Here is a 25,009-nt window from a genome sequence, read left to right on the forward strand (position 1 = left end):
CGCATTGAAGATATTACATCTTCTAGCATGACAATGATCCATCACTCAGACAACAAAGGAGTGGATGGACATAAAGAATTTCAAGGTTCTGTAGTGACCTATCCAGTCTCTGAGAATCTGTGGAGTGAAATAAAAGTTTGTGTAAAATGGTAAAGGGCTTATACTTGTATGGCGCTTCTCTACCATCCTCGAAGGCGCTTTACAGTCAGTCACATTCACACACACATGGCGGCTCCGCTGCCAAACACTGGCGGCAACCTTCCACCAGTGGCAAGTTGGAGTTCTTGCCCAGGGACACTTGGACATATGGGCGGGACAGGCAAGAATCAAACCTGCCACTGCACCACGGCCGCCCCTACCTAGTAACAGCCCCAAAACAGTAGCCTTTGAGAAGATCTGCATGTAAGAATGGATCAAAATAGCAGCTACAGTGGTATAGACCTACAGGTACTGAGGTGTACTTTTGTTTTTGATCAAACCCTTAATGATCCGATTGGTGAGAAACCAAAGTATGTTATGAATCAAAGCAGATGTCATTTTTTTCCTATTTTCTTCTTTACACATGTGAAAATAGAGGTGGACAAGTCACTCCGGTGAGTAGCTGAAATGTAAAGAAGACACAAAGACTCAAACCATGTTCACGGAGTCCTTAGGCCACAGTTTGGCTTTATTCATTTTTAGAATATCAACAAATTTGCAGAAAATAACTGGTATAAGCAGTGAGCACTTCAACCATAATGTGGCCAAAAGAAATGAAATGCACCAAGCGTCTGAAGAGCGATGTGATTATGAGACTGCAGTGCGTCAGGATCATTATAAATACAGGAAAAACTTTAAGTTGAGGCTCTTAGAGATAACACCAATCTGACACGGTCTTATTTATATCCGTTTCCATTTTCTGTGGTTAAATGAGCTCCTTCTGGTAAAGTTTCATGGCTTACGTGAGTTAAAATACCAATTTGGCTGGAAGAGTATAGATCAAATAGGCAGAAGAAAATGATATGACATTTACAAGAATATTGAAAATAATAACACATTTTCCTTCTTACCATCAAGAAACAATGTAGATCAGTGCTCCCTTGTCTGATTGTCTACCTTTCTTTTGTGCTTTAATACAAGGGGACTTGTCGCTACAAGTTTAATGATCGTTTGTGATACCTGGAAAAACAATTATGAGGTCTTTCTCCGCCCACTCTCACAGTGAGAAGGCACCCCTCGCTTCCTGAGCAGGGTCCACAGACTGACCTACAGCGATTCATCACCTCTCAAGATACATATCCAAATCTGCAGCTCCTATTGCTGAAATATCTCCATGCAAAATGTCTTCTCCCCTTCCTGAGCAGAATATTTGTTTACATTTATGAACTCTTTATGTCTTTTACATTTTTTTGCACAATGTCTTTAATGGAAGCTGAACCTTTTTTTTGTCCATTTGGTGGTTAGATTGGAATTCTAGCGATGTAGGAGAAAGAAAATAAATAAATGTTCAGCAGTCCGGGCTAACTGAGAATAAGGGACCGGACAGCATGTCCTTCAGTCTTGCATTAGCATTTCTCTCCAGTTGAAGCTGTGATTTGGTCCATGTGTCAGAGGCAGGATGGGTGGGTCGACCAGCTGCCACACCCCTGTCTCTCCCAGCTCCTCACAAGCACAAAACCCCAAGTAAGGAATCTGTAACAAGAGGAGACAGATGTTCTTGTAATCAAAGGGGAATTTGTGAAAACTGAAGGGAATTGAGTGGAAATGAAAGCACCCCTGAAGCTAAAGCAGAAAACTGACCTTTCTGACAACTTGGACAAAGTCCTTGGAGTTTTGAGGGGTGAGGCCTTGGATCTGACGAGTGCAAGCCTCTAGGGAGGAAGCGTGGGCCACAATCAGGACTGTGTTTCCTGTGTGAAAGAGGTAGAGAATTTAGGAACACATACCACGAATGCCTCCAGCATACATCAGAGTGTGGAGTCAGCAGCTGCTGACATGAAGAGCTTAACGCATTTGAAATAAGAAGACATTTATCAGAGTCTACACCAGTTGGGTTTTTTTTTCTAATTATAAAAGCTTTTTAGCAGCTCATTAAGACCATAAAACTAAGAGCAATACTCATCAGAGACAATGATATGTTTTAGAAAAAAATAAAATTTTGAGCTTCAAATATAAAATATTTAATTACATTTTCAGGATCATACGTACCCAGGGTTTTGCACTCTGTCAGGATCTCTCTGGTCACTTGGAAGCTCCTGCTGATGTAAGTGTCATAGGACTCGGATACTGCCAACTTACTTATGGAGAAATGAGGTCTAAAGGAAAATAGACGTTACAAGTAAAGAAAGCTGTCTCGGGGTCTTCAGATAAAGATGCTGCACATTAGAGTTGCTCACTACCTGTATGTTGTGTCAACACTCAGGTTTGCAGCAGTCAGCTCAGCCGGGGGGATCCAGGCGGGTAAACACGTGCCTGAAACCCATTTGGTCCATTCAAACAAGCCGGGCTCCACGCGGATCTTTGTCTTTCCCTCCTGCTGGAGACCTGACACAGAGAGAGAGGCTGTGAAAGATTGAGCCAAGAGCTGCTCTTTCGCCTAGTCTTTTTACGGAAGCTAATACGAGGGGTTTTGTTGTCACACTGTACTTTTATCCACATCAGGTTTTATGAATTGAAATGTTGTGAGAAAAGAAATATTTTCAACAGATTTCCTTCCAGTAGCAGAAACTCAATCTGAAAACATGAAGAAATCTGCTCAAGGACAGAACTTGATGAAAAAAAATCTAACATTGATAGAACATCAAACAAACAAAAATATTTCCACATCTGAGCTAAAGTGATCATGATGGGATGGATACCGGAGGACGGAGCCAAGCACAGGACTCTTGAAGCACCCTAAACATTATGATTACCTTTTGTATTGGGATAAACCAAAGACAGAAAAAAATGCACTTGAAGGAAAACTGGTAAACAACACAAACAGAATAAAATGCACAGACTCTTGGAGGTAAATCAATGATAACATGTCACTACACAAACAGAACAAAACAATAAGTCAGCTAGCTGATCCCTCACAGAAGACAAGTGAGGGACGCTGACAGGCAGGATATAGATATATATCTATCTATATATATCTATATATATATCTGTATCTATCTAGATATCTATATATCTATATATATATAGATATATAGATATATAGATATATATATATATATATTTATATAAATAATCAGGGAGCTTGTGGCCTGTAGATTGTAGCTTTTGAATAAAGAAATATTTTTAATCTTAATTTTCTTTATATATGTCCGCCATCGTCAGAAAAAGGCAACAAGAACACCAAGAACACGATTTTCTTTGGAGTGGGTCTTTAACTAAAATTGCATTTAGACAACAATTTAAGAGATGGATCCATAATGTAACAAAGAACACAAGATAAATGAAAATAATAGATGATAAAAACATAAGAAAACAGTCAAATTGATTTTTATGTAGCAAATTCTCAAGAACTATGCTAAATTATATAACAATTAAAATGATATAACTACTCATTTATAACTAAAATGTTAAATAACTAGAATTTTAAACTAGAATAACTAGAATTTTAAGCCAGCAATTATATTTTTTGAAAACTTTAAAGCAACTAAACTTTATCAGACTCTTAATACCAACTCACGGTCAGAAGGTTAGTTCTTACCCTGCAGGATGTGCTGAGCAGTCTGGATGCAGCGAAGAGAAGGTGAGCAATAAACAAAGTCTATGTTGGTGTGGCTCTCAAGGAGGGCTTCACCTGCACATGCAAAAAGCACAGGGGGAATCTGCAACAATCTGTAACAAAAGCTCTCCACTGTATTTTGTGGACTTATTCTATCACAGGAAGTGTGAATGTTAACTACTGACCTACAAGACGTGCCTGGGTGGAGCCAAAGACAGTAATCGGGCAGTCTTTCTCATAGTCTTTGTGACCATTGCTTCTTGCTGGTAGGCTGACCGGCATGTTGAGATTAGAGCGGATGTATCGACCTGCACGTCACAGATGAGAGCCTTACGCAGGAAGAACAAATCAAAGTAATCAAATGTGATCTCCTCTGTCTGCTGACCTTTGGAATCAAAGCACTGAGTGACCCAGTGCTTGCCAAACACCACGTCCATCCTTTCACCGTGACGACACACAAACAGCCTCATCTTGGACATGGAGGGCTGACAACCTGCTCTTAACACCTAGGATTGATTTTTTAAAAATGAGATGATTTCAGCCCCTACAAAAAATCGATTTACGGTACTAACACTCAGGATTTTATTTTTCATGATGTACCTGTAAAGGAGGACAGAGGCCAGAAAAGCCGGAAGGATCCATTAAACTGTCGAGCAGACTGTCATTTAGGTGTCCATCGAATAACAGCCCACTCACAGTGGTACCAGAGGTAGATGGAGAGGCACAGTTGAGAAAGGAGTGAGACCTGTCAATCAAATTAAGTTTTATTCATAACATACGGCTTAAGTGTGACTCAGCGATGGCCTGTACTTGCTCTGAGTGCTGCTATTCTTTTTCTTACCCATGGACAACCCACGTGTCGGACTCATCGACACGACTAACGTAGTTCTCGGGAAGAAGACCGGACAGCCCTGTGCCTAGCGAAGTGCCATACACCCAGCCCTCACTGGCAGTAGTCTGCTCCACCGGAGACATAAAGATGAAGTCTCCCGGCAACAGCTCCAACTCGTCATCGTTCTGAGGCACATATGGGTACATGACTTGCAGGGTCTAGAGAGAGCAAATGGAAAACAGACATTAAAAGAGGATTTAACAACAAAAAAATGAAAACAGATTGTAGAGAGAAATAACTTAAACAGGTAAAGTTTACCTCATGATTGGCAAAGCGGATGTCCCGGGATAGGAGCACAGCCAGCCAGTCACAGCCTGAAGACGCATCCACATTTTTGGCCAACTTCTCCAAAGCCGGAAGATGACTGGCTTGAAAGTGGTACGCCAAAGTGACGTGAAGTTGCTTCTTATGGGGCTCCACATGGACATCTGGATCAGGTTGGAGATCAAACATTTACAGCTGACTTAATGGGGAGAATGAAATACCTCCTTCAAATGTGTCTGTTTTCTAAATCCCAACAATTGCAGACTTTCAATTAATGACAACCAAAAACATAGATTTTGTCAAAAATATTATGTCTTATTCAGCTGTTTCACCCTGCTACGATCCAATCCAGCTGCAACCTAAGTTTATTCATCTTTAGTTTCTACTAGACAGTCTTCACCTAACTGACTTTAATATGACTATAATTTTGAATTTTATTTTCTGAAATGAATTCTTGCTAATATTCTTAGAGATATTTTTTGTGTCGTTCTCCTGCTGAAGGTCCAGTCATGTCCAAGTTTGAGTTCCCTCACAGATGGCATGGTATTTTCCTCTTGGCTTTCCTCACACTTGACTGACTCCATCTCCCTCCTCACACTGCTGGTTTCTTGTGCCAAAGGAAGCAAAGCAGCAGGATGTTCGTCTCAGCATAATCTTCAGTCTTCCTTTTCCAGACACATCGCTGATCCAGAGGTCTGAAAAATCCCAGTTTTATTTCATAGTTCCACAAGAAAAAAACTCTAGTGGACCATTTGTATGGCTTTGAGTTTACTGGAGCAAACTAGGCTCTTTATTTGTCTCTATGGTGTTGTGTGCCTTGGAGATTAGTTTAGGATGTCTCTTTGTCCAACTGCTGAGATCTTTCCAATCACTGGAGCATTTTTGCCCACAAGCCTTCTTGGGAACCATTAGCTGCTTTCACACCGCCTCTTGGCTCTGCTTCGGAGGCATCTGTACTCAGCCTCGCTGTGATGAGGGAAACAGCTCCACAACTGGACGGCATTTTGTTGCCTCTGGATTCAATGTCTAGAGTTGGTTACAATTTAACCAGAGGCTGAATGGAATACCAAACTGCATGACAAACAATCATGACTCTTCTTCTCACCTAATATCATGTAAACAGAAAAAAGAAATGAAATGTTGTTGATCAACTTTCCACATATCCCTTCAGGGGTTGCCACAGCAAATCAGCTTTCAGCCATTCTCACAGGTGGTTTGGTAGATTTTTTACACTGCCCTTCCTGACACAAACCTGTATTTTATCTGGGCTGGGGACCGGCACAGGGAAACCCAAACTGGGGCCCCTTGTGGCTACATTCTTCTTGCCCAAGGACCAACATGACGAAGGTCATCGCGCCCTCTGGGAAACGAACATTGGTTTCCCATGCGCCAGTCCTACACGCAGCCAACTGAGCTAATCAGAAATCAGATAATAAAAAAAATGATGGATTCAAAGGTGAACATCTGGATTTTATGAGGAGCACACTACCCAAACAAGTATTCAAGTATTTGCTTTCTTCTTTCTCGGTCCATGTATGTCTTCATTTTCCTCATCTGAGCTGCTTGTACGGCTTTGTTATCTGATTTTTGGGGGGCATTCCATTGGCTGAATTCCCTAACTGTATAACCTTCTATCCTACTGTCGAACTGAAAAAAATATAGAAAACATTTAGCAGAAATTCCTTCCTGAAGGTCAGGAAAAAGCTAACAGTATTAACGTGTCTGAAAGTCTAACCTGCTTTGGAAGCTGCTTCAGTAGAAAAATCAGAAGCAAAAGTCTTCAGCATCTCAGCTATCTGCTCGTCCACAAACAGGCCGATGAAGGTGGAGGAGGTGTAGAGCTCCAGGGGGAGGGGCATGCCTATGCGACCTTTCCACTTGGCCACAGTGTTCTGGAGGGCGTCTGACAGAGCTTCCACTTTTTCATCAGCACACTGAGAACGGCAGAGATGACAAAACAGGAAGATCAGCTTCAGTACTGAAACTGAGTCTGTTAAAATCGGACAATATGGCTCCATAAGCTATACATTTCGTGGATGTCTGCTTTAAAAATGTCCAACAGTGAGACTGAATCAGTTCAAAGATGCAACATCATTTTTGTGACATGGAAAAACTGTGGCACAAAGGTGAACTTGGGTCACAGCTTTAAGACCCACTCTAACCATCTTTTGATTTATTTTCAAAGCCTTCCAAGTGGGCTTTTAACAATGATTATTTTGTTTTTAGCTTAAATTTAAAAAAGAAACCTGTGTTGTTGACATGGTTTCTGCAGAGCAGCAGGAGTTCGTTAGAAACTCGCCATTGCGTTGTGGGCGGGACTGCTGGTGCGGAGTAAGCCCTCACTTCCCGTCAACAATCTGTTTATACTTTCCCCACTAGTGACATACAGAAGCAGTTTTAAGCCTAATCTTCCTCATATGTCTTCCATCATGAGAAAAAGGCCACAAGAACATGTAAAAACACCACTTTCAGAGTGGCTCTTTAAAACCAAGAAGTGGAAAAAACAACAACACTTTTAACCAAAGAGCACTAAAAACTTGGCCACTTCTATTTTTGAAAGGAAAACTTGTCAACCCTCTACTTTTTCACTACAGCAAAAGTGCTTCACTGAGAATGTTGCAACATGAGGGACACGAGGCCCGGAGTGGATGAGTAATAACACTTTAAAGAAATACACAACTAACCATGAAAAACTGACAGAGGGTGATGTGAGGAAAGATGTTGTGAGCCTTGTTCTTGCCACAGGAAAGGCGAGATTGCTTCCAGAAGCTATTGAGCTGCTGGAGCAGCGGCCCACTGGGTCGCAAGTAGAGCACATACTCTCTTGGCAGAGTGTCATCCAGGAAAGGGTCGTCCAAGTGTGAGAAGAGCCTGAAGGAGTCAAAGGAGAGGTGACCAACAAAAACAGAGTCATTACCGCTACTGTCCAGCAGAGGGCACAGATGCTACAAACGCAGTGACATAAAATAACCTAAAACAAGGTCAGTTTATCTTTAACATAAAAATACATAGCTTCCAATTTCCTGTTAGTAATCAACTAGGAGGAAGAGTTGTTGCTCTCACCAGTCGCAGGCGGCCTGGACATTTTTGCCTCCTGTTGAAACTAAAGCTTTCAGGCTGTAAAAAAAGGAAGAGAAAGGGAGATCAGAGCACAGTCACAAAATCAATACACTCTCTTCCGGACTCGGCTCATGTCGAGAAGGTTGTAGTGCTGCCACATGACAAAGAACAAAGAAAAAATATATTGAGGAAGCTATGAAAACTGAGCACACACAAGTTCACACAACACGTTATTCTGAAGCTCACGCTGCTCGTCTGAAACAGGCTTCTTTACCTTAAATTAACAAAGAAATACAATTCCTGTTTTGATCACATCTGTTCTCGCAGACAAAAACCCACCAACTCCAAGCCACCAGATTTTAATACAAGAAGCTCCATGCATAATTTAAGGATGACCACTGTGGTGAATGACACGTTTTGAAGCAGACCAGCTCACAGATTACTTTAATAATTCATTTTCTCAGCAGCCATTTATCAAGAAATATACACCATCTGCCTATACGATGATGCTGGAGAAAGCTTTGCTCGTTTTTTAAGCACACACATTTAAAAAAGGTTCTGAAAGGCAGAGTTTTTTTTTTTTTTTTCTTGTTTATTCTCACAGCTGCATCAGATCCTGAGAACACAGAATTCCTCGACTCACAATGAAACTACCGTGGCCATGTTTGATGGCTGGGATGGCTGTGTTCATGCTCCTCCTTTCAAAACAGGGCAGAATTTCCTCTTCAGGTTTAGAAAGCAACAAAAGCGGCATCAGGAAAAAGTAAACAGACTTCATTTAAAATTGATAAAGCGCTTTTAATATTTCAAAAGTCATTTAAATTTGTTTTATTTATTTATTTATTTTAAACTTAAACATTTTAAACTTAAAAGCGCTCTTGCCTCACAGCAGGAAGGCCCCCGGTTTTAGTCCCAGCTGGGGGACCTGAAACAGAACATCAATGGGGGATCTTTCTGTGTGGAGTTTGCATGTTCTCCCCGTGCATGCGTGGGTTTTCTCAGGGGACTCTAGCTTCCTCCCACCGTCCAAAAACATGCTTCATTGGTTCATTGGTTACTCTAAATTGTCCATAGGTGTGAGTGTGTATAGGTGTGTGATATGTGGCCCTGTGACAGACTGGCGACCTGTCCAGGATGTCCTTTGCCTTCGCCCATGAGTGTCCGGGATAGGCTCCAGCAGCCCCGTGACCCCGACAGGGACTTCTAAAATGGGTTTAGAAGATGAATGAAGGAGTTTTTAACTCAACTCTGTATCACACAGGCCTCCAAAGTCTTTAAATATGACAGTTTTTTATCAGTTCCAAAGAGTCAAGAAGCAGAATAATGTAGACATAAGTACCACCTGACCTTTCAAATACATGCTAATACATGACTGTGAGTAAAACTCTACCAAATATTTAATGGTGACACTCAGAGAGATACACACAGAATTTATGTCTAATTAAACTCCACCAGCTCGCCCCAGCATGCTCCAGTTCCCACACTTGATGTTGACCCAGAAAAAAACAAAAGAAGCCGCAAACACGAAGTAATAAACTCAATGGATGGCATCCGGACAGTCTGCACAAACAAAACGACATTTTTTGTAGCCTGTGAACAAACTACTGGTCAGAGGTGTTGCCCAAAAGATAAATGGATTTCATTTACGGTAAGCACATGTACACCAGCTGTTTGATTTACCAGCCAAGTTCAGTAAATCTGGTTTACCACAAGAGGTAAACAAAACGAAAAAGATATTCCACAGCAAAACTATGTTTTTATTTAACATGATGTAAAATTATTGTGAGGCTGGTGAAGAACAGACTGGATGAAATTAATTTCAAAATAGAGCCACCACAACCCCCCCCCCCCCCCCCCCACACACACACACACACACATCTTATAAACTTAAACAGTTTCATATTTCTTCTTTGCAACAAAAGTAATCAAATTAGACTTTTTTAACTGAATGCCATTTTCATATCTTATCTGTGTCATTTCATTATTTCTGACTTCTTCATTTTTCTTTTTGAAAAAAAGAAGGCCTTCAAAGTTCCTCTCGAGTGCTCGGAATCTAATTAGTGTCTTTTTATAAAACCCTCACTTGGAAGACAGTCTCTGAGGGGAATCGTCCACGGAAGTCACACACCGATTTCTCCCAGTCAACCTTTGACACTCTCAGCATTCCAAATATTGTGCACACAGAAGGACAAACCTTTATTCATTTGACTCCTTTACAGTCTCTAAATGATCTGTTTTTGCTCTATTAGAGATGAGATCTTTGGTAGATAATTAAAGTCAGTGTGATGTGTTATTATGTGGCTGACTTTGCTTGGTTCAGTGTTGAACTCTAAACCAGACGACTCCATCTCTTTTCAGTTTAAGAGCATTATGTGGAAACAAAGCACAGCCTGGAGGCTGACCAATCACCCATTCACTGATTATCCAAAGAAAACAGCAAAACAATCAAACAATGCTTTTTCTGAAGGATAACTGTACTGATGGAGATTTGTTTCCATCATCAATTAGCTAACTGATAAAAATGAATGAGAAGTTAGGCTTCATTCAAAGTGTGATGCAGCAGCTCCATGTGTGACAACGCTGACAGTTATCTCTGCAGCTCCAGCCTTCAGACTCAGAATAGTTGTTTCTATATTCGCCCCACAGAGAGAGTTCAAGATTTGGCAGAGTCTCTGACCCCACTGAGGCAGAGAGAAGAGCCAAACCTGCTCCATCCTAACAGATGGTTGACACAGATCTCCAACAGCGGCCCCACAGACTCGGGCCTGGATTCACCCACAGCACATCAGACCTGCAGCATCCTGTTCCCTCACAGACCCAGCGAATTCCCACAACATTTCGAAATGGGCTTGTTACACACAATCTTCATCCAAAAGCCGTTTGTTGGCGTATTCAAAGACTCCACCTTGAGTATGTGGAGGAGGAAAGAACATGGGTTTCTTCTTAGTGAGCACAGTGGGATTACAAGCAGATGTGACTGAGGTATTACAGCAAACTAGAACACTGGACGGCTTACTTCATGTCTATGCAAGCTAAACTTCAGTCACACGAAATGATCAGAGATGATCTAGAGATGAAACGATGTAGATAAAGCAGCTATGCTGGACTGCAGCGTGTTCAGTCTCACAGACTCAAAATTAGCATTAACCTCATTCAGAGCATGAACATTTCAAACCAAAGATGCAGCTTTGTTAGCCTTTCACTCACAATGTGGCGCACAGATCTTAACAGGAGTGAAAATAACAGAGAGATCAAATGATCAAATCAACTCGCTCTTTGGTGGAACTTTAGAGTTTAGAGAAAGTTTCAGTGAAGCCATTTTCAAAATCATGTGACAGTCCGCAGCCACGTATGACTGAAGTCAAAAATATCACATTTATTAACGACCAACACCGATGAAAATAGTGTTTTTAACACCTTCTTGTGGCGTTTTTCTCACGATGGAGGATATACGTATATTAAAAAAATTCAGATTAAAATTCTGAGTATTTCTTTATTCAATCATGGTGAGTCAGAAGCAGATGAAAAAATATAGTTTATTCAATCTGTAAAATTCATAAAAATGTCAGTGAGTGTTTTTCAATTTTCAACAGGAAATATCTAAAATCTCCATTAAACATTGAATGGTCTTTTGATTAATTACAAGCATTGAACACAGCGAACCCTTTACTTTTTAACTTCCGATAATACAACCAAATAGTATTTGAAGTCGTGCTGATGTCTTCTAATAGTCAATGTTGGCTTACACAGACATGGTGAGTGTCATTAGCTTTGATGCCATCTGTGTCTGCTGTGCACCAGAGGTTCAAGAGTTATCATTCAGCAAAAGATCAGAAAGATGGAGATCAGTGGTAACCAAGCAGCACAGAGCGCCTGCTGCACGATTCAGACAGCTTCAGCCATTTTCCGTCTGCCAAATACTGACTTTGCTCATCAGTTTTCTTCTTAATGTGTGAATAATTAGATGTTCAAAAGTTTGATCTCGTTAAAGGGAAGAGGGCAGGAGGCCTGAAAAAACTGAAAGTTCACCCTGGTTTCAAAGATTTTGTCCATAATTCCATCTATGTGAAAAGCTTATTCTAAGCTGGTACGGTATATTGCAGCTAAATCCAAACAACACATCTGTCAATAGCAGCAAGCTTTTCCATCTAACTGGAAGCACTCAAGGCCAGAAATGGTCAGTCAGTTGCAGCTCTTTGAGTGGCAAGTTCTGGAATAATGTGTGCAGAAGGACAGCAAGTGAGGAGAACAAACTGCAGTTCCAGAGTGGGCTTGGGGCATTTTGGGATTGCCTAGAGGCTCATGCTCGTCATGCATTCATGGTGGGCTGGGATCACAAGTCAGCTCAACTCGTGAACTTTCTCATTTTGTGCAACTCTAACAAACTGAGCAACAGCCCAGGCCTAATAATTATGCAAAGCACAAAGAAAGGGCCAGTTTGTATCCAGCCAGCGCTCACAGAACGCTAAACAAAGACTGAATTAGTCTTTGTTTCAACTACTGTGACAACCCAAACACCCAAGGATGCATAGCACAGTGGTATTACGCAAGATAAGGCTTCCTACTGCTACTGGATGACATGATGTTTGCTCCGATCAAACTCAAGGTTAAGGTTAGTATGCAGCTGTGGAGATAAAGCTGCTCGCTTTTTAACCATCTGCAGTCCAAACATCTACTGTGTCTGTTGTAAGCCGACACCAAATACTCAAAAGCACATTTGAATCTTGATCGAGTCGGATGATCTAAATGTAAATCCAGCATTCCAACTGTTTAACCCGTGACTGTTGTTGCTCTACTGATCTGACCTTGACCATCATACTCAAAGAAATGAACATCTAACATGTTGTATCCAGGATTAAAGATGTTGTATATTTAAGTTATGACAACTCTGTGTTACATGGTTTGTTGTTCCATAGTTTTTATTGTAAGAGTTTTATCGCTAAACCACAACTATATGAAGTTGGGATGTTCAAACTTTAATGTACAATAAATTAGGAAAAAGTTACACTAAAAGCCAAAAAAACAATATTTGTCTCAGCAAAAGCTAAAATAAAAGAAACTGTTAAAAAGTGTGAAATAAAGAGGCTTCTTTGGACAAAGAGCATTTCTATCAGTAGTAATGATAGTGGATGTTATTAGATGAGGCCTTTAACTTTATTTTCACAGGCGCTGCTGCTGCAGGCGATATTGGAGGCAGCATTTGAGTTCACCCACATACAGTGAGCATTCAGTTCCTCTTTCCATATTTGACCCCATGACAGAGCAACATTCAGTCTGCTCCTTGCATGTTTAGCTTTCACACGTGCAAATAGTTCAGGCGGCTAGAAAAACGAGATTTGACAGCGGCGCCTAGACAAAAGTCACATGCTTTTCATGGCGGCATATTGGCAGTGAGGGAAAAGAGGAAACCATAAATTTACAAAAGCACACACAAATGTATACACATGCTTTAAACATCTTACAGCTATGCGCTCCCAGGGGCCCCTCCCTGACTGAGCGCCACACACATGTCAACATTTCCGGTCTACAAGCCAATGGCCAGCCCACATTTTCAACCGCTTATCAGCTAACAGCACAGAGGAGACCATTTCTGCTCGACACTTTACAGGAGCAGAAAAAGAGCCTCCGTCAGCTGATTCACGCCGCCACCCGACCAAAACCTCCAGCACTGCTCAGTCTGGCATGAGCGTCAGACTTCTTTAGTGGCTTTGGTGTCTTATATTTGTGTCACTCAAAACAGTGGTTTGTTTGACACCACAGAGAGACACATGATAAGCATGGTCAGCACATTATGCAAAATCTTAGTGCATCACAGTTTAAAGTGATTCGTTTGCACGTTTGGAATTTGAATTGATATCTTTTCTCATTTCATCACTTTTTTAAATGTATTCATTTTTTTCCCTTTTAATTTGACCTATTTTTTATTTTACTCTGTTTATGTACCTGTGTTTTGTATTTTTTCTGTAAACGTCTTTCATTTTCCTCTGTCTGAATTGTCTTCTGTCCCTAATTTTTCTTTAAAAAATGAAAGCATGTAGATATTTTGAAGTGTTTCATGGGATGGTTGTCCGTCAATAAATACATCGTTCTCGTTTCTAAACAACAAAAATCTGAGTTGGTTGGTATTAAATAAAGTCTTCAGTGCAATGTGGAGCACACTCTGGAGAGAAGGAGTGAAACAAATGTAAGATGCATAGCTTTCAACGTGACCCCTGAAGCCCAAAACCAGATAAGCAAAAACATGAATATGTAAATTTGCTGCCTCATCTAGAAGAGCTTTCAGATGACTGCTGCTGGTTTTGCACTGAAACAGCAAACAGTCATTCTTAGGTTACAAACAGTTACTTTTTTACTTTATTCTAACCTAAACAAGCTGTTCAGACCCGTTAAGATGGATGGTAACTTGGTAATGTGGTTCATTCTGGATTGAAGCATAGTTGTTATGTTGGGCGTTGAAACCCTCTTCTTTCCTTGAGCACAGATTTCCAGAGACACTTTTCCGGGGTTGATTTGGACTCATTCAGTCAGGACTGTGGAAGGGCGTGTGTCAAAACAAAAGCTGCTCACGTTAGCAGTCACTGAACTTTTGTGTCTGCGAGTAAAGGAAAAGGACGCAGTTTTACAGTTATTTTTAGCACTTTGTGACATCGATGTAACAAGTCAGAAATGCACTGGGCAAATGATTCACCATGAATACTGTATTTGGGGCAAAGTATCCAAAGCATGATGCATCATGAAGCAAAGCAACAAAAACCAGGATGCACCGTAACCCTTGTGCTATCCTAGGCACTTTAACATTGGGAGTGGGTGTTTTCAACCTTTTTTGAGTCACGGCACACTTTAACCTTGACAAAAATCCTGCTGCACACCAGCATCCAAAAAAAAACAAAAGGAGAAACTCACAGTCTGTATTGATCAACAGCCCCACCGCAATCTCACATATATTTTTGTGATAATTGTGGCAGAAAAAGCGGGAAGTTGCAGCTGTTTTTTCTAAAAGATGTAATAAAAGTTAAGTTAGAAGATTTCAAAACTGTTTGATGTGTGTTCGTTGTGGTTTCAAGACGTCAAAGGAAGAATCATTGTGCGCTGAGACACTGTCACTTTAACCCAATGCCTCATGGGAGATGCAGTGCAAACAGCCGCCGAACGCAAACAGACTCTCTTCTCTGAGCTTCATGGTTTTGTTCACTTTTTCCACGGTCCGATACCGGATCCCGCGGAAAGCTACACCACTAAAGAGGAGGATTAGCTGGTATTTGTGTTAGAACTGAGCAACTTTATGAGCAGAATCGGAACATGGAAGTGTAGACTTTAAACATTTCTGATTGGTCAGACTGATGACGTATGATTAAGTCTCCAAGAATGATTGGTGGAGACAGTTAAAGGGGCGGAACTTTTCCGAAAACAGCTGACGCTACGGCTAAATCGTAGTAACGTCATTCTTATAAAAATGTCTTTAATTTAATCAAATACACTGAAAGAATAAGTATTTTATGATCTTTCATATTATTAACTTCTCAGTGTTTTATCGGGGCCTGTTTGGATGAACACCGAGCTGATATCCTGGAGATGGTAAATGTTTTTAGATAAGTGAAAATGGATCATTTCCCAAGGTACACTAGTGTGCCGCGGCACACTAGTTGAAAAAAACACTGATCTAGATCCCACAAGACAGTCTGCTTAACCTTTTTTCTTCAATGATTTGTGATCTTCACTGGTGTCCATGGATTATATGAAATCCTCTTTGCCTTTTTCCACCTTTGTCATTGTAGGGATAACATGTCAATATAAGGATCGGGTCATCTGGACCCATAGTATAGCACAAGGGTTAAGAGCAGAGCAACACTTTATGGCTGTTAAATGGAAAAATCTTTTGAAATTTAAATTTTTTTATTGTGCTTCAGAGTTATTATTAAAGGAACAGAGTCAACAGCTAAGTCATAAACTCCTAAAAGGTTTGTTATTTAAGACAGCATGCTTTTGCACCACAGGCCCAAATGGATGCATTGTTGATGGGCGTTCATCTGAAGATGTAGGTGAGAAATTCCAACTCTAATGCTACGTTCACACCAGGCTTGGAAACGCACATTCAAGTGATCACTTTCTATGAAAAGTCTATCTAAATGCACATATATGAGCGTTTCGGGCTTCTGCGTTCAAAACTCTTGTGTTCACGTTTCGCTGCACAAGTTTTAAGGACCATTTTCGGATTCTACATACAAAACATGCAACCATTGAACTGCTTTAAAAGTTTCACCAGTTTAACTTTGACCAATCTAAGTCTTTTTCAAAACAGGAAAGTACCAACCCTCTGAAAATTGATAAAGAAGGAGAAATTGATTATTGCAGTTAGTGATTATTGTGCCCACCTAAAATTCTATGAGACCAAGTCTTTCATATATCAGAATAGAGCTGTGAAAGACAAAGCCTGGAGCGGGTTTCACCAGATTTGCACCTCTTCAACATTTAACACCAAGCCTCTTCCAAATATACCAGGGGCCTCAAAAGTAGCCGGCATTCGACAAAAATTCATGTGAGTGAAGTAGTTACAGCCTACTTTTTGATGAAAAACAAGTTTCATTAAGGGTCAAATGAATCCTGTTCATTAGCTCTCCTTTTGGTGAATTTCTTTTTCTTCACCGTTTCTGCTTTACTGTCCGCCCGCGAGGGACACAGGCCCACGCAATAGAGAGTGCTGCATCTTTGGTGTCAATCACAGAATGATGGGAATCTAAAACATTCTAATGTTTTCAGGATGATTTTGTTATGTTTTGATATAAAAATTAATTACCTTGAAAAGAGTGCATTATCTGTCAATATGTCCCCATCTAGTAAATCTGTCCTCGTTTCCTAAGCATGTCTTACCTTGAGTTTACAGTTAGATAACATTAAAGACATGTTGCTACCATTTATGAATTACTTTTATGCCATTTCATTTATTTCATCAAAAAAACTTTCATCTTCTCATGGGGGGGTAGAGAGGGGAGTTTTTCAGCACAGTGTTGTGTTGCTGTGCTTAAAAAACAGACAACTCAAATGTGATGGAAAATAAAACACTTCATTGATGTTGTTTAAAAACACTAAAAGTAAAAAGCAAAGACTGATTACAAATCAATAAAAGAGTTAAGAAAAGGTTTCTTCAAAAACAAACAAACAAAAAGTTGTTTTTTTATCTTGTGTTTCAATTATGTTGTGACTTCCTCTGTGTTTGCATTCAACATAATATCATTTTATAAAGTGTAAACCAGGGTTTTTTTCTGTACAAAACAAAACGGTAAAAAAATATGTTGACTAGTGAGTCAAAAATGAAATCCACCCACTGGATGCATCCATTTTGGTTCCACTGTACGCCAAAAGGTCTTCAGAAGCGGATCTGTGGTTGGTCGAAAATACACCTCATCAGTTAATTTTTATTGCCATTTTGATGAGTAGTGATAGGAAAACAGGTTGGGGAGAAATCAGTCGTCAACAGCGATAGATAGAAGTTGGGTACTAAATCCCCCTTCTCTACTGCTTTCAAATCAGCTGAAATAATCCCCCTGATGCCTAAAAAATGCACACAAATGTTCAAATTCTAAAAGAAAACTAAACAAAACCAAAAAGAATCAAATGTTGCAATCCTTCATTTGACCACTGGAAACTTCTTCAAAACTAATTTCCTATTGATGCCCAGTTAAAAAGCTCAACTTTACACCAAAAAGAAACACATCTAGCCTGGTGTCAAAAGATTTTTTTGATGTATTGCTTTGATTTCTGCAACAGAAACAAGCAGCTTAAGGCAGAAGTCTATCCTAAAATATGTAAAGATTAAACAAATCCGTTTCAAAGAGCCTAATGAGGTTCAACGCATCAGCTTTCACTGTGCAGATATTTTTTTTTTTTACACATTAAGCAAAGCATCAGGAGTCTGGATGTCTAGTCCAAGAATTCTTATAGCTTTGTTTGCTAAAAACCAGTCTGACGGTCTCACTGCTAGTGTGAAGCACCTTCTAGACTGACCGCACAGTAAAGGTCATAAGCAGCCTCCGGAAATAAGCAACTTCCTCCTTGCAGTCTTGAACACTAGCTGGAGGTTTGCAGTTTTTCTCTGACTCAACTCAACAATTTACATGTAGAAATATTGAGCGGAGAAGAAGTAATGCTAATGGTGTTTGAACTTGTGTCGTGTATTACTGCTAAGAAAGAGGTTTTGAAAGCCATGCAGGTATGGAAAGTTGTCGTGAGCGCTCACTTCCTCCTGAGCTTATGAAAGCTTTCACAGGCCAAGTTTCGAGCTTAGCACTCATGAGCTTGTTTAGGTTAGACGAGAGAACCCACAGTGCCTTTGATGTATCTGCTCAAGAAGCGTGATGGAAACATGGCGGGCGTTAGAGGAAGTTTTACCTCTTAAAACGTGACAAGAGGGCAATGAACAAAGCCAAATCTAAAATTACCCCAAATACTGAGAGTTGAAAGTCTGACAAACATCTGAACATGTTTTCTAATCAGATCAATATTTTAGATTTCTACCTAATGCAGGTTCTTTATCCTCTAAAGGGAATAGTTAATACTGTAACCAAAAGAAATATGTACAACTTTTTTAGGATATCTGAGAGTGTATCTTTTTTTTTTTTTTTACTGCTCTTTTTACCCCAAAACAGGGGGGGGGGGGGATTATCCAAACAAAAGAGAAATTGGAAATTAGCTTTTTTTTGTTCAAAAAACGTGCACATTTTTCTGAAAATCTTCATTACCTCTTCAACTTTTTATTCTTCTCTTCTTTATCTCCACTGCCTTTACAATTTGCTTATAAATGTTCCACTTCCCTCCCTCACAACTGTCACCTTATGCCTCTGAATAGATAACAATTATCTACATGCGTATTTAAATGAGCTTCCTTCTCCAACACAGCATTCATTTTATGCATGGCTGACTTGAAGAAACCACAGACGCGAGGGTGTTTTAAAATGGCAAAAAGTTTCTGAAAACATCACTCATGTAGAAGAAAAAAAAAAGGTCTTATTAGGACAAAAAAGTAGCCCTTCTTTTACCATTTTCAGCAAATGAAAAAAAATATTCTTTCACTGCAGTTTGGTTTTACGTGTATACTACCAGTATATACAGTAACAACACATACACATTTTTAACACATACAGAAATTGCTCACAAAGACACAATATTTGCAGTGAATGATACTGCCTTGAAGGGCCTTTACCATGCAGAATCAACGTTATCAACTTTAGGCTGAAAGGCTTAAGAGAAGCATGACATAGGGTCTTTAAATGCTATTGGAAAATGGACGAAATGAGCTAGAAAAGAAGCTTTGAGTATCAATGTGACTATACGACAGGCAAAAGAGAAGACAACCCTTTCTTTAAAGGCTCCGATAAAAATCACGTCTTTGGTGTTTTTAACATGTTCTTGTGGCCTTTTTCTCTCAAAATTAAGAAGGTTAGGATTAAAACTCTGTTTCTGAGTATTTCTTTATTCAAATTGTTGTAAATCAGGAGCAGATGAAAAAAGGTCGTTGCATGATGCTTTTAGCTGCGATGAAGATGCTACAATGGGTAAGTTAAAAATTCCCTAGACAACTTTTCGTCTGAGCTGGCTTCTGGCTCAAAACTGTACAGCTTGTTAGCTGCAATATTGCTCGCTGATTTTGTACCAGTAATGTTAGATTGAGGTTGTAAAAGGGCTGTAAACTAGCAGGAAAGCACGACAACATATGGATGATGGTGAGTTTGGGCAGGCTTACTCTGCGCCAAGAGTCACGCCCGTAACTGAGAGTTCAAATTTCTAATGAACTCTTGCTGCTCTGCAAAACCTTGTCCTAGAAAACAACACAGTTTTTTGGATTTTGGCTAAAAACGGCAAAATCATAACTATCAATGTATTCAGACTGAGAAAATGCTGTGTTCCAGATCGAGTCCCGAACCTTGCATTTGGTCTGTATTCAGACTGGCATCAAGCGGCCCATTCTGTTACCGACCAAAGCTTGTGAACTAAACCATGTGACCAAAAATCTCTTCAGTCATTAGCCAGGAACTACAAGAGAGACGGCTGTGCTGCGCTTTACAGATCTTATCAGGACAGTTCACTTATTAAAACTCTATATATCAATTACCAGTTTTGAACGTCAGGAACAAACTTTTTACTTGTTACTTTGGTACGGTGAAGGCATGCTGCAAGCGGTTACTGGAAAGGAGACGTGCTGTGTTTGCTTTAACTCACTGGATGCTAGCAACTGCAGGGATGAGGGGACAACGGGGAAATGTTTAGGACACATAGATTGTCGGGGAAACAGTGTGAGAAGCAGTGTGTCACGTTAAAATTTGTGTAAATGACCCTGCAATTATCCGATCACATGTCAATGAGTTGCTGTGTCTCATCATTGAGGTTGTATGGCATTATTTAGAAGAGAAGGAACTACAAGGTACCTGTTGGGGGTGACGCCACAGGCGCGTGCTGCGTAACGAGACACAGAAAAGCATGCAAGAAGCTTTTTCAGAGGTGTTAAAATAAACATTCTAAAAAATTGGAACCATTTTTTTTCTGTTTGATAACTTAATATTTGTCTGCGGCTCAAATGTTGCTTCATTCCTACTCGGTTTCCGTCGGCTGCGGTGGCTGTTTAGGTTCAGTTGTTCCGCTGCAAGGATGGACTGTATTCAAACTGAACAATCTTAAAGCGAACCAAGGCTCAGTCCGAAATGAAACGAATCGAGACCACCTCCAAAGATAAGACCGAGAGCGGTTCCTGGTCCCTGATTAGAGTTTATTTGTGTGTATTAAGACTGAATATTTGTTCTGGATTATCAGGGAAACAAACTCTGGTTCACTTAAAGCAGACCAAATGGGTCCAGTCTGAATACACCCCGAAAAGACCAGTGCTTTCGGAGTGGGACTTCAAGGGAAAAACAAAAAAGTTCATATTAATTTAGAATTAAACTTAATGAGAGAAGTACTTTGGGCAAAAGAAGCAATATTATATTTGAAAAACGTGACACTAGAAAAAGAGGGTTTTAAACACAAGCCAAGAATTGCATCACAGCCTGCCACTACAGTGGCTTTCAGACTGAATCAAGTTACCAAACATTATATTTTCAGATCCAAACCAGCTCACAGCTTTGTATTAAAGGCCAGAAACAGACAGAGGTGACCTGACAAAAGTGACGGTGCTCTCTCAGACAGATCGGTTTCCAAAGATTGCTTCTGACCATCCAACACAATTGACGCGGAGAGACACGGCTGTCCATTCCCCCCTATCTGGTTTCTGTTGTCAATTCTCCGACAGGTCAGCCGCAACTTCCTTAGAATTTAAGCAGAAAGGTCATTTCTTTGCGTGCATGTGATTCATGCTTTCTGCTGCCTGAAAACACAATGAATACTTTGTTCCCCGAGGCAGATCACGGATTTCACCATTATTCATTCTTGCTCACACACACCAACATCTAGGAAGAAGTCTGACAACCAACTCTAAAAGTCAGACATAAATCCCTCCAAATGTATATTTGACCTATGACTAATGCTAAGTGAAGCTGCAGATAAGTGACTAACAACAAAAATAAGTTGCACATCATGGTTTGTTCTCAGATTACCTCAAAGAGGTTTACTAATAAAGATAGAAGCAAAAAAAAAAAATTCAAAAACCACTAAAATGCTCGCTTTTGAGGAGGAAAAAACTGTATCTGTCCGGTTAAAAGACTAATTGTTTTCCATTTAATGTTTTTACAAAGGGGAATTAAAACAAAGGAGGAAGAGGGAAATCCAATCATGGCGCTCCAAGGCGACTCACTTCATCTTTATTTTATACTGGGAGAGTTTTTTTTTTTTAGAGATGCTGCACAACCAAAAAGCCCTTTGTGCTACTCAAACCGCTTCTCTAAGGGAACACTGATGCCATCTTGGACATTAAAGAGAAGGAAAAGGTGGACTAAATGGATGATCAAACAGCGAATCTCTGAAACTTTCACATGAACTGACCCCCCCCCCCAAAAAAGGAAAGGGTTGAATCAAATGTACGCAGATGATGATACAATTTGTGTATCAATTAACTGGTTAGGAATCACAGGGATTTAAGAATCCGTATCTATCCTTAAACATAGCATAAACAATCTCTGCATGTCTGACACGAAGTGTGATATTTTTACCGCCACTTTAATTTTAAAGAACTAGAAATATGATTTGCTTTTGAATATTGGGTTACGGTTTTGGGCTTCCAGTAAAAATAATATTAATAATTAATAATAATAACTCCACAAAATGTGTTTATCTCAATTGCTTTTGCTAAATAACAAATTTGCTTCCATTAAAAGAAATAATAAAAGCATTTTGGCCTAAAATGCACATAAACATGCTCACAAAGTTTAAAACCAAAAAAATAACCTTAAACTCCCCTAAAAAAACTTAGATCCTTAAAAGTATGATAAATGGCGTATACTTATAAAACACTTTACAGCCCAAAGTGTTGTACAGTCACACTCCCATTCACCTGTGCACTCACGCATTCACACGCTAAAGGCATCTCTGCTGCCTAACACTGACGCCAACTTATAACAACCACCAGGACCAATGTGGGGTTCAGTGTCTTGCCCAAGGACACTTCGACACTTGGGCAGGCAGGGCGGGAACTGGACATGCAATCTTCCAATCAGGGGTCATCCGCTCGACCTATGCACCCCAGCTGCATAATCAGTCATGCGGGTCTTTTTCCACCATAGAGGGGTTTTATTGAGATATGAGAGAAAACAGCTTTTAATGATAATTTGGTTGCTATACTTAAAGCCACTAAGCTGCAACACAAAAAATGTAATGATCCATATATGTGTATACTTTAGCAGATATACAGATACCTGCCATGATATAGACAGTATTGCTTAAAAAAATGTAATTTAAAAAAACAAGTAATTTTGGCCCATTATTGCTCACCCTCAACTATCAGACAAGTTTACAAAGCAGAAAATTACACACATGTTACATGGTTTTCTTTTCTGCCTTTTTGCTCATCTTGTTTGGACCCATTTTGCAGAAGTGTGAAATATGTAATCTTGGAAGGTTTTAACTGTTTTGTGTTCAAGTTAAAAACAAAAAAAAAAGCCCAAAGCAGATCATTATCATAACTTCATGGTGTAAAGTGTACTTCTATACTGACCCATTTAAATTATTATGTTTTTAATTATTAACCTTTATTATAGCATAATAAATAATTTGCTCTGACCTTTAAATACCAGAAACAGGAAGAATACACTGACTTCTATTTTTTTCTGATCATCAAATGTCCCACAGGCCTCAGGCAGGGGTCTGCAATGCTCGTTTCCTGGCAACTTCTTTGCTTGAGGATGGATGAAAGTGAGCACCGTCAGAAAACAAGGCCCACGCGAACAGGTTTTCATTAAAAAAAAATGAGAAGAGATCCATGAGAGGAACACCATTCAGACAACACTAAACCTTTCCTGCTTTCATCTCCATCAGTGAGACAGACACGCTGATTTGACTTGCAGTTAAGCAACTCAGAGACCACTTGATGAAAATCAAATATGGACAGTTTTTATTCTGATATGTTAGTTTGGTCGTTTTTATTGTGTGAAGTTAAAAGCCAAGTAAATACAACTTTATTTATTTTTGTTGTTGTAATGCTAAAGTGTTGGAAATGATCACATATTTTAATATCCAAATGATAAACATTTATTGGTTAGGCGTAGGTTAATAACTCATAAAACTTTAGCATAAAGGCAAAAACAGTCAAATGAAATGGCTATACAAATAGCCTTTCTTTTCAAATATTTTAACAGACTCGCCGTTTGACTTGAAGCTTTTAAACAACGTGGAAAATACACAGATGAATTATTTGTAATATTTCTAATTATTCCCATTTTTGGTGTTCCTTTTTCTTTGCAAGATCTGTGACTATAGGAGAAGCCCATCTTAAATGGTTGCTATTTATAGTTGTATGTTTTGTAAAAAGCTAATAAATAAAAGATTTTACAGTATAGACTTTTAAAAGAACCCATGACAGAAGACTACAGACTGCAGATCAGGTGAGCATCAGCTGTTGAAGAGAAACTCCTGATCACAGAGCATTTTTAAAGGATGCTGGTCTAAATACAGTGTGTTTGTGTTGGGACAGCTGTGCACTCACGCCCTGGTCTTGGGGAAGCCCATGGACAGCAGCACGTCCAGAGTGGACCCATGTTTGATGGTACTTGGCCGGTTCTGCCGCTGCCTCCGAGGAGTCACTTTGGCATACAGTTCCTCCTTCGCTGCCATGCCTCAAAGCTCCATCCAAGCCTCGCCGCTTCTTTGATAGATGTTCATGTGTTAGAAATATCAAAAGAAAGAAAGGAAGAAAAAGCAACAAAAAAAGTCGAACGGAAACGGAGAACTATTTATCCAAGGTGACTCAGGAAAAGCGGAAGCGCGCACAGTTAGTCAGACGCAGCGAGGAAACGAGCATGTTTCGGGCTCCGGGCTGGACGGCGCTGCCTCTGCTGCTGACGGCTCGCTCATGAAGTCACAGCACCGCGAGGCTTAGCCATGGAGAAGTGACTTCTGCGCTCTCGGTTGACTTGCAGGCCGAGCTGAACATATCCGGCTCCTGCCCGCCCCTCGCATTTGGCCCACTGAATGAGGAAAAAAATTCAGATGCGGCGAACCATGTTTCATTTATGAATGAACAAACAAGTTAAAGGAGGTTTAACTGGAAGACGTAACGGCTCCAGCAGCGCGCGCGCCCCCTTCCGTTAAAGCGACAGTACACAGTTTGTGTCTGGACAGGAAACTCGGGCGGGGTTTTAAAAAAAATTGAAGAATTAAACGTAAGAACAGCGCGCATTTTTACGGGTAACCGTACTGTGGACACGGTTCGGAATTAATCTCCGCGGCAGCTCGGAGAAAATGTATAACGGTGGGACTAAAATGGGTCAATGGAAATACTTGCTCACACTTCCTGTTTGCGAGAAGACGTCGACTTTACTCCGCATGCGCAGTGCAGCGCAGCATCCGTTGCCACAGCAACATGGAGTCATTTTGTTAAATCCTCTACTGGTACATCCAAACATGAAATTAGTTACATTTAGGCGGTTACATGCAGTTGACCAACTTTTAGGGAGAAAAACAGC

At 40.1% G+C, this 25,009-nt stretch overlaps 1 protein-coding gene across 2 annotated transcripts; it reads right to left on the minus strand.

The window, feature by feature from the left end:
- Positions 1-633: 633 nt before the first annotated feature.
- On the minus strand, positions 634-24,845 carry ubash3b (ubiquitin associated and SH3 domain containing B). Of its 2 annotated transcripts, none has more exons than XM_004076393.4 (14): positions 24,031-24,845; positions 7,914-7,967; positions 7,535-7,721; positions 6,586-6,784; positions 4,845-5,014; positions 4,536-4,744; positions 4,295-4,439; positions 4,080-4,200; positions 3,880-4,002; positions 3,677-3,769; positions 2,379-2,523; positions 2,188-2,294; positions 1,780-1,889; positions 634-1,671 (listed from the first exon to the last, which is right to left on the minus strand). In XM_004076393.4, exons 1-14 carry the CDS (start codon positions 24,156-24,158, stop codon positions 1,534-1,536), a joined length of 1,929 nt encoding a protein of 642 aa, XP_004076441.1. In that variant the 5' UTR covers positions 24,159-24,845; the 3' UTR covers positions 634-1,533. The 2 variants fall into 2 exon arrangements, with proteins under 2 accessions (XP_004076441.1, XP_023818167.1); XM_023962399.1 differs by lacking the exon at positions 24,031-24,845 and adding an exon at positions 23,144-23,300.
- Between the last annotated feature and the right edge of the window lie 164 nt (positions 24,846-25,009).

Source organism: Oryzias latipes, chromosome 14 (genome assembly GCF_002234675.1).
Source record: "Oryzias latipes chromosome 14, ASM223467v1".
Classification (NCBI taxonomy): Eukaryota; Metazoa; Chordata; class Actinopteri; order Beloniformes; family Adrianichthyidae; genus Oryzias; species Oryzias latipes.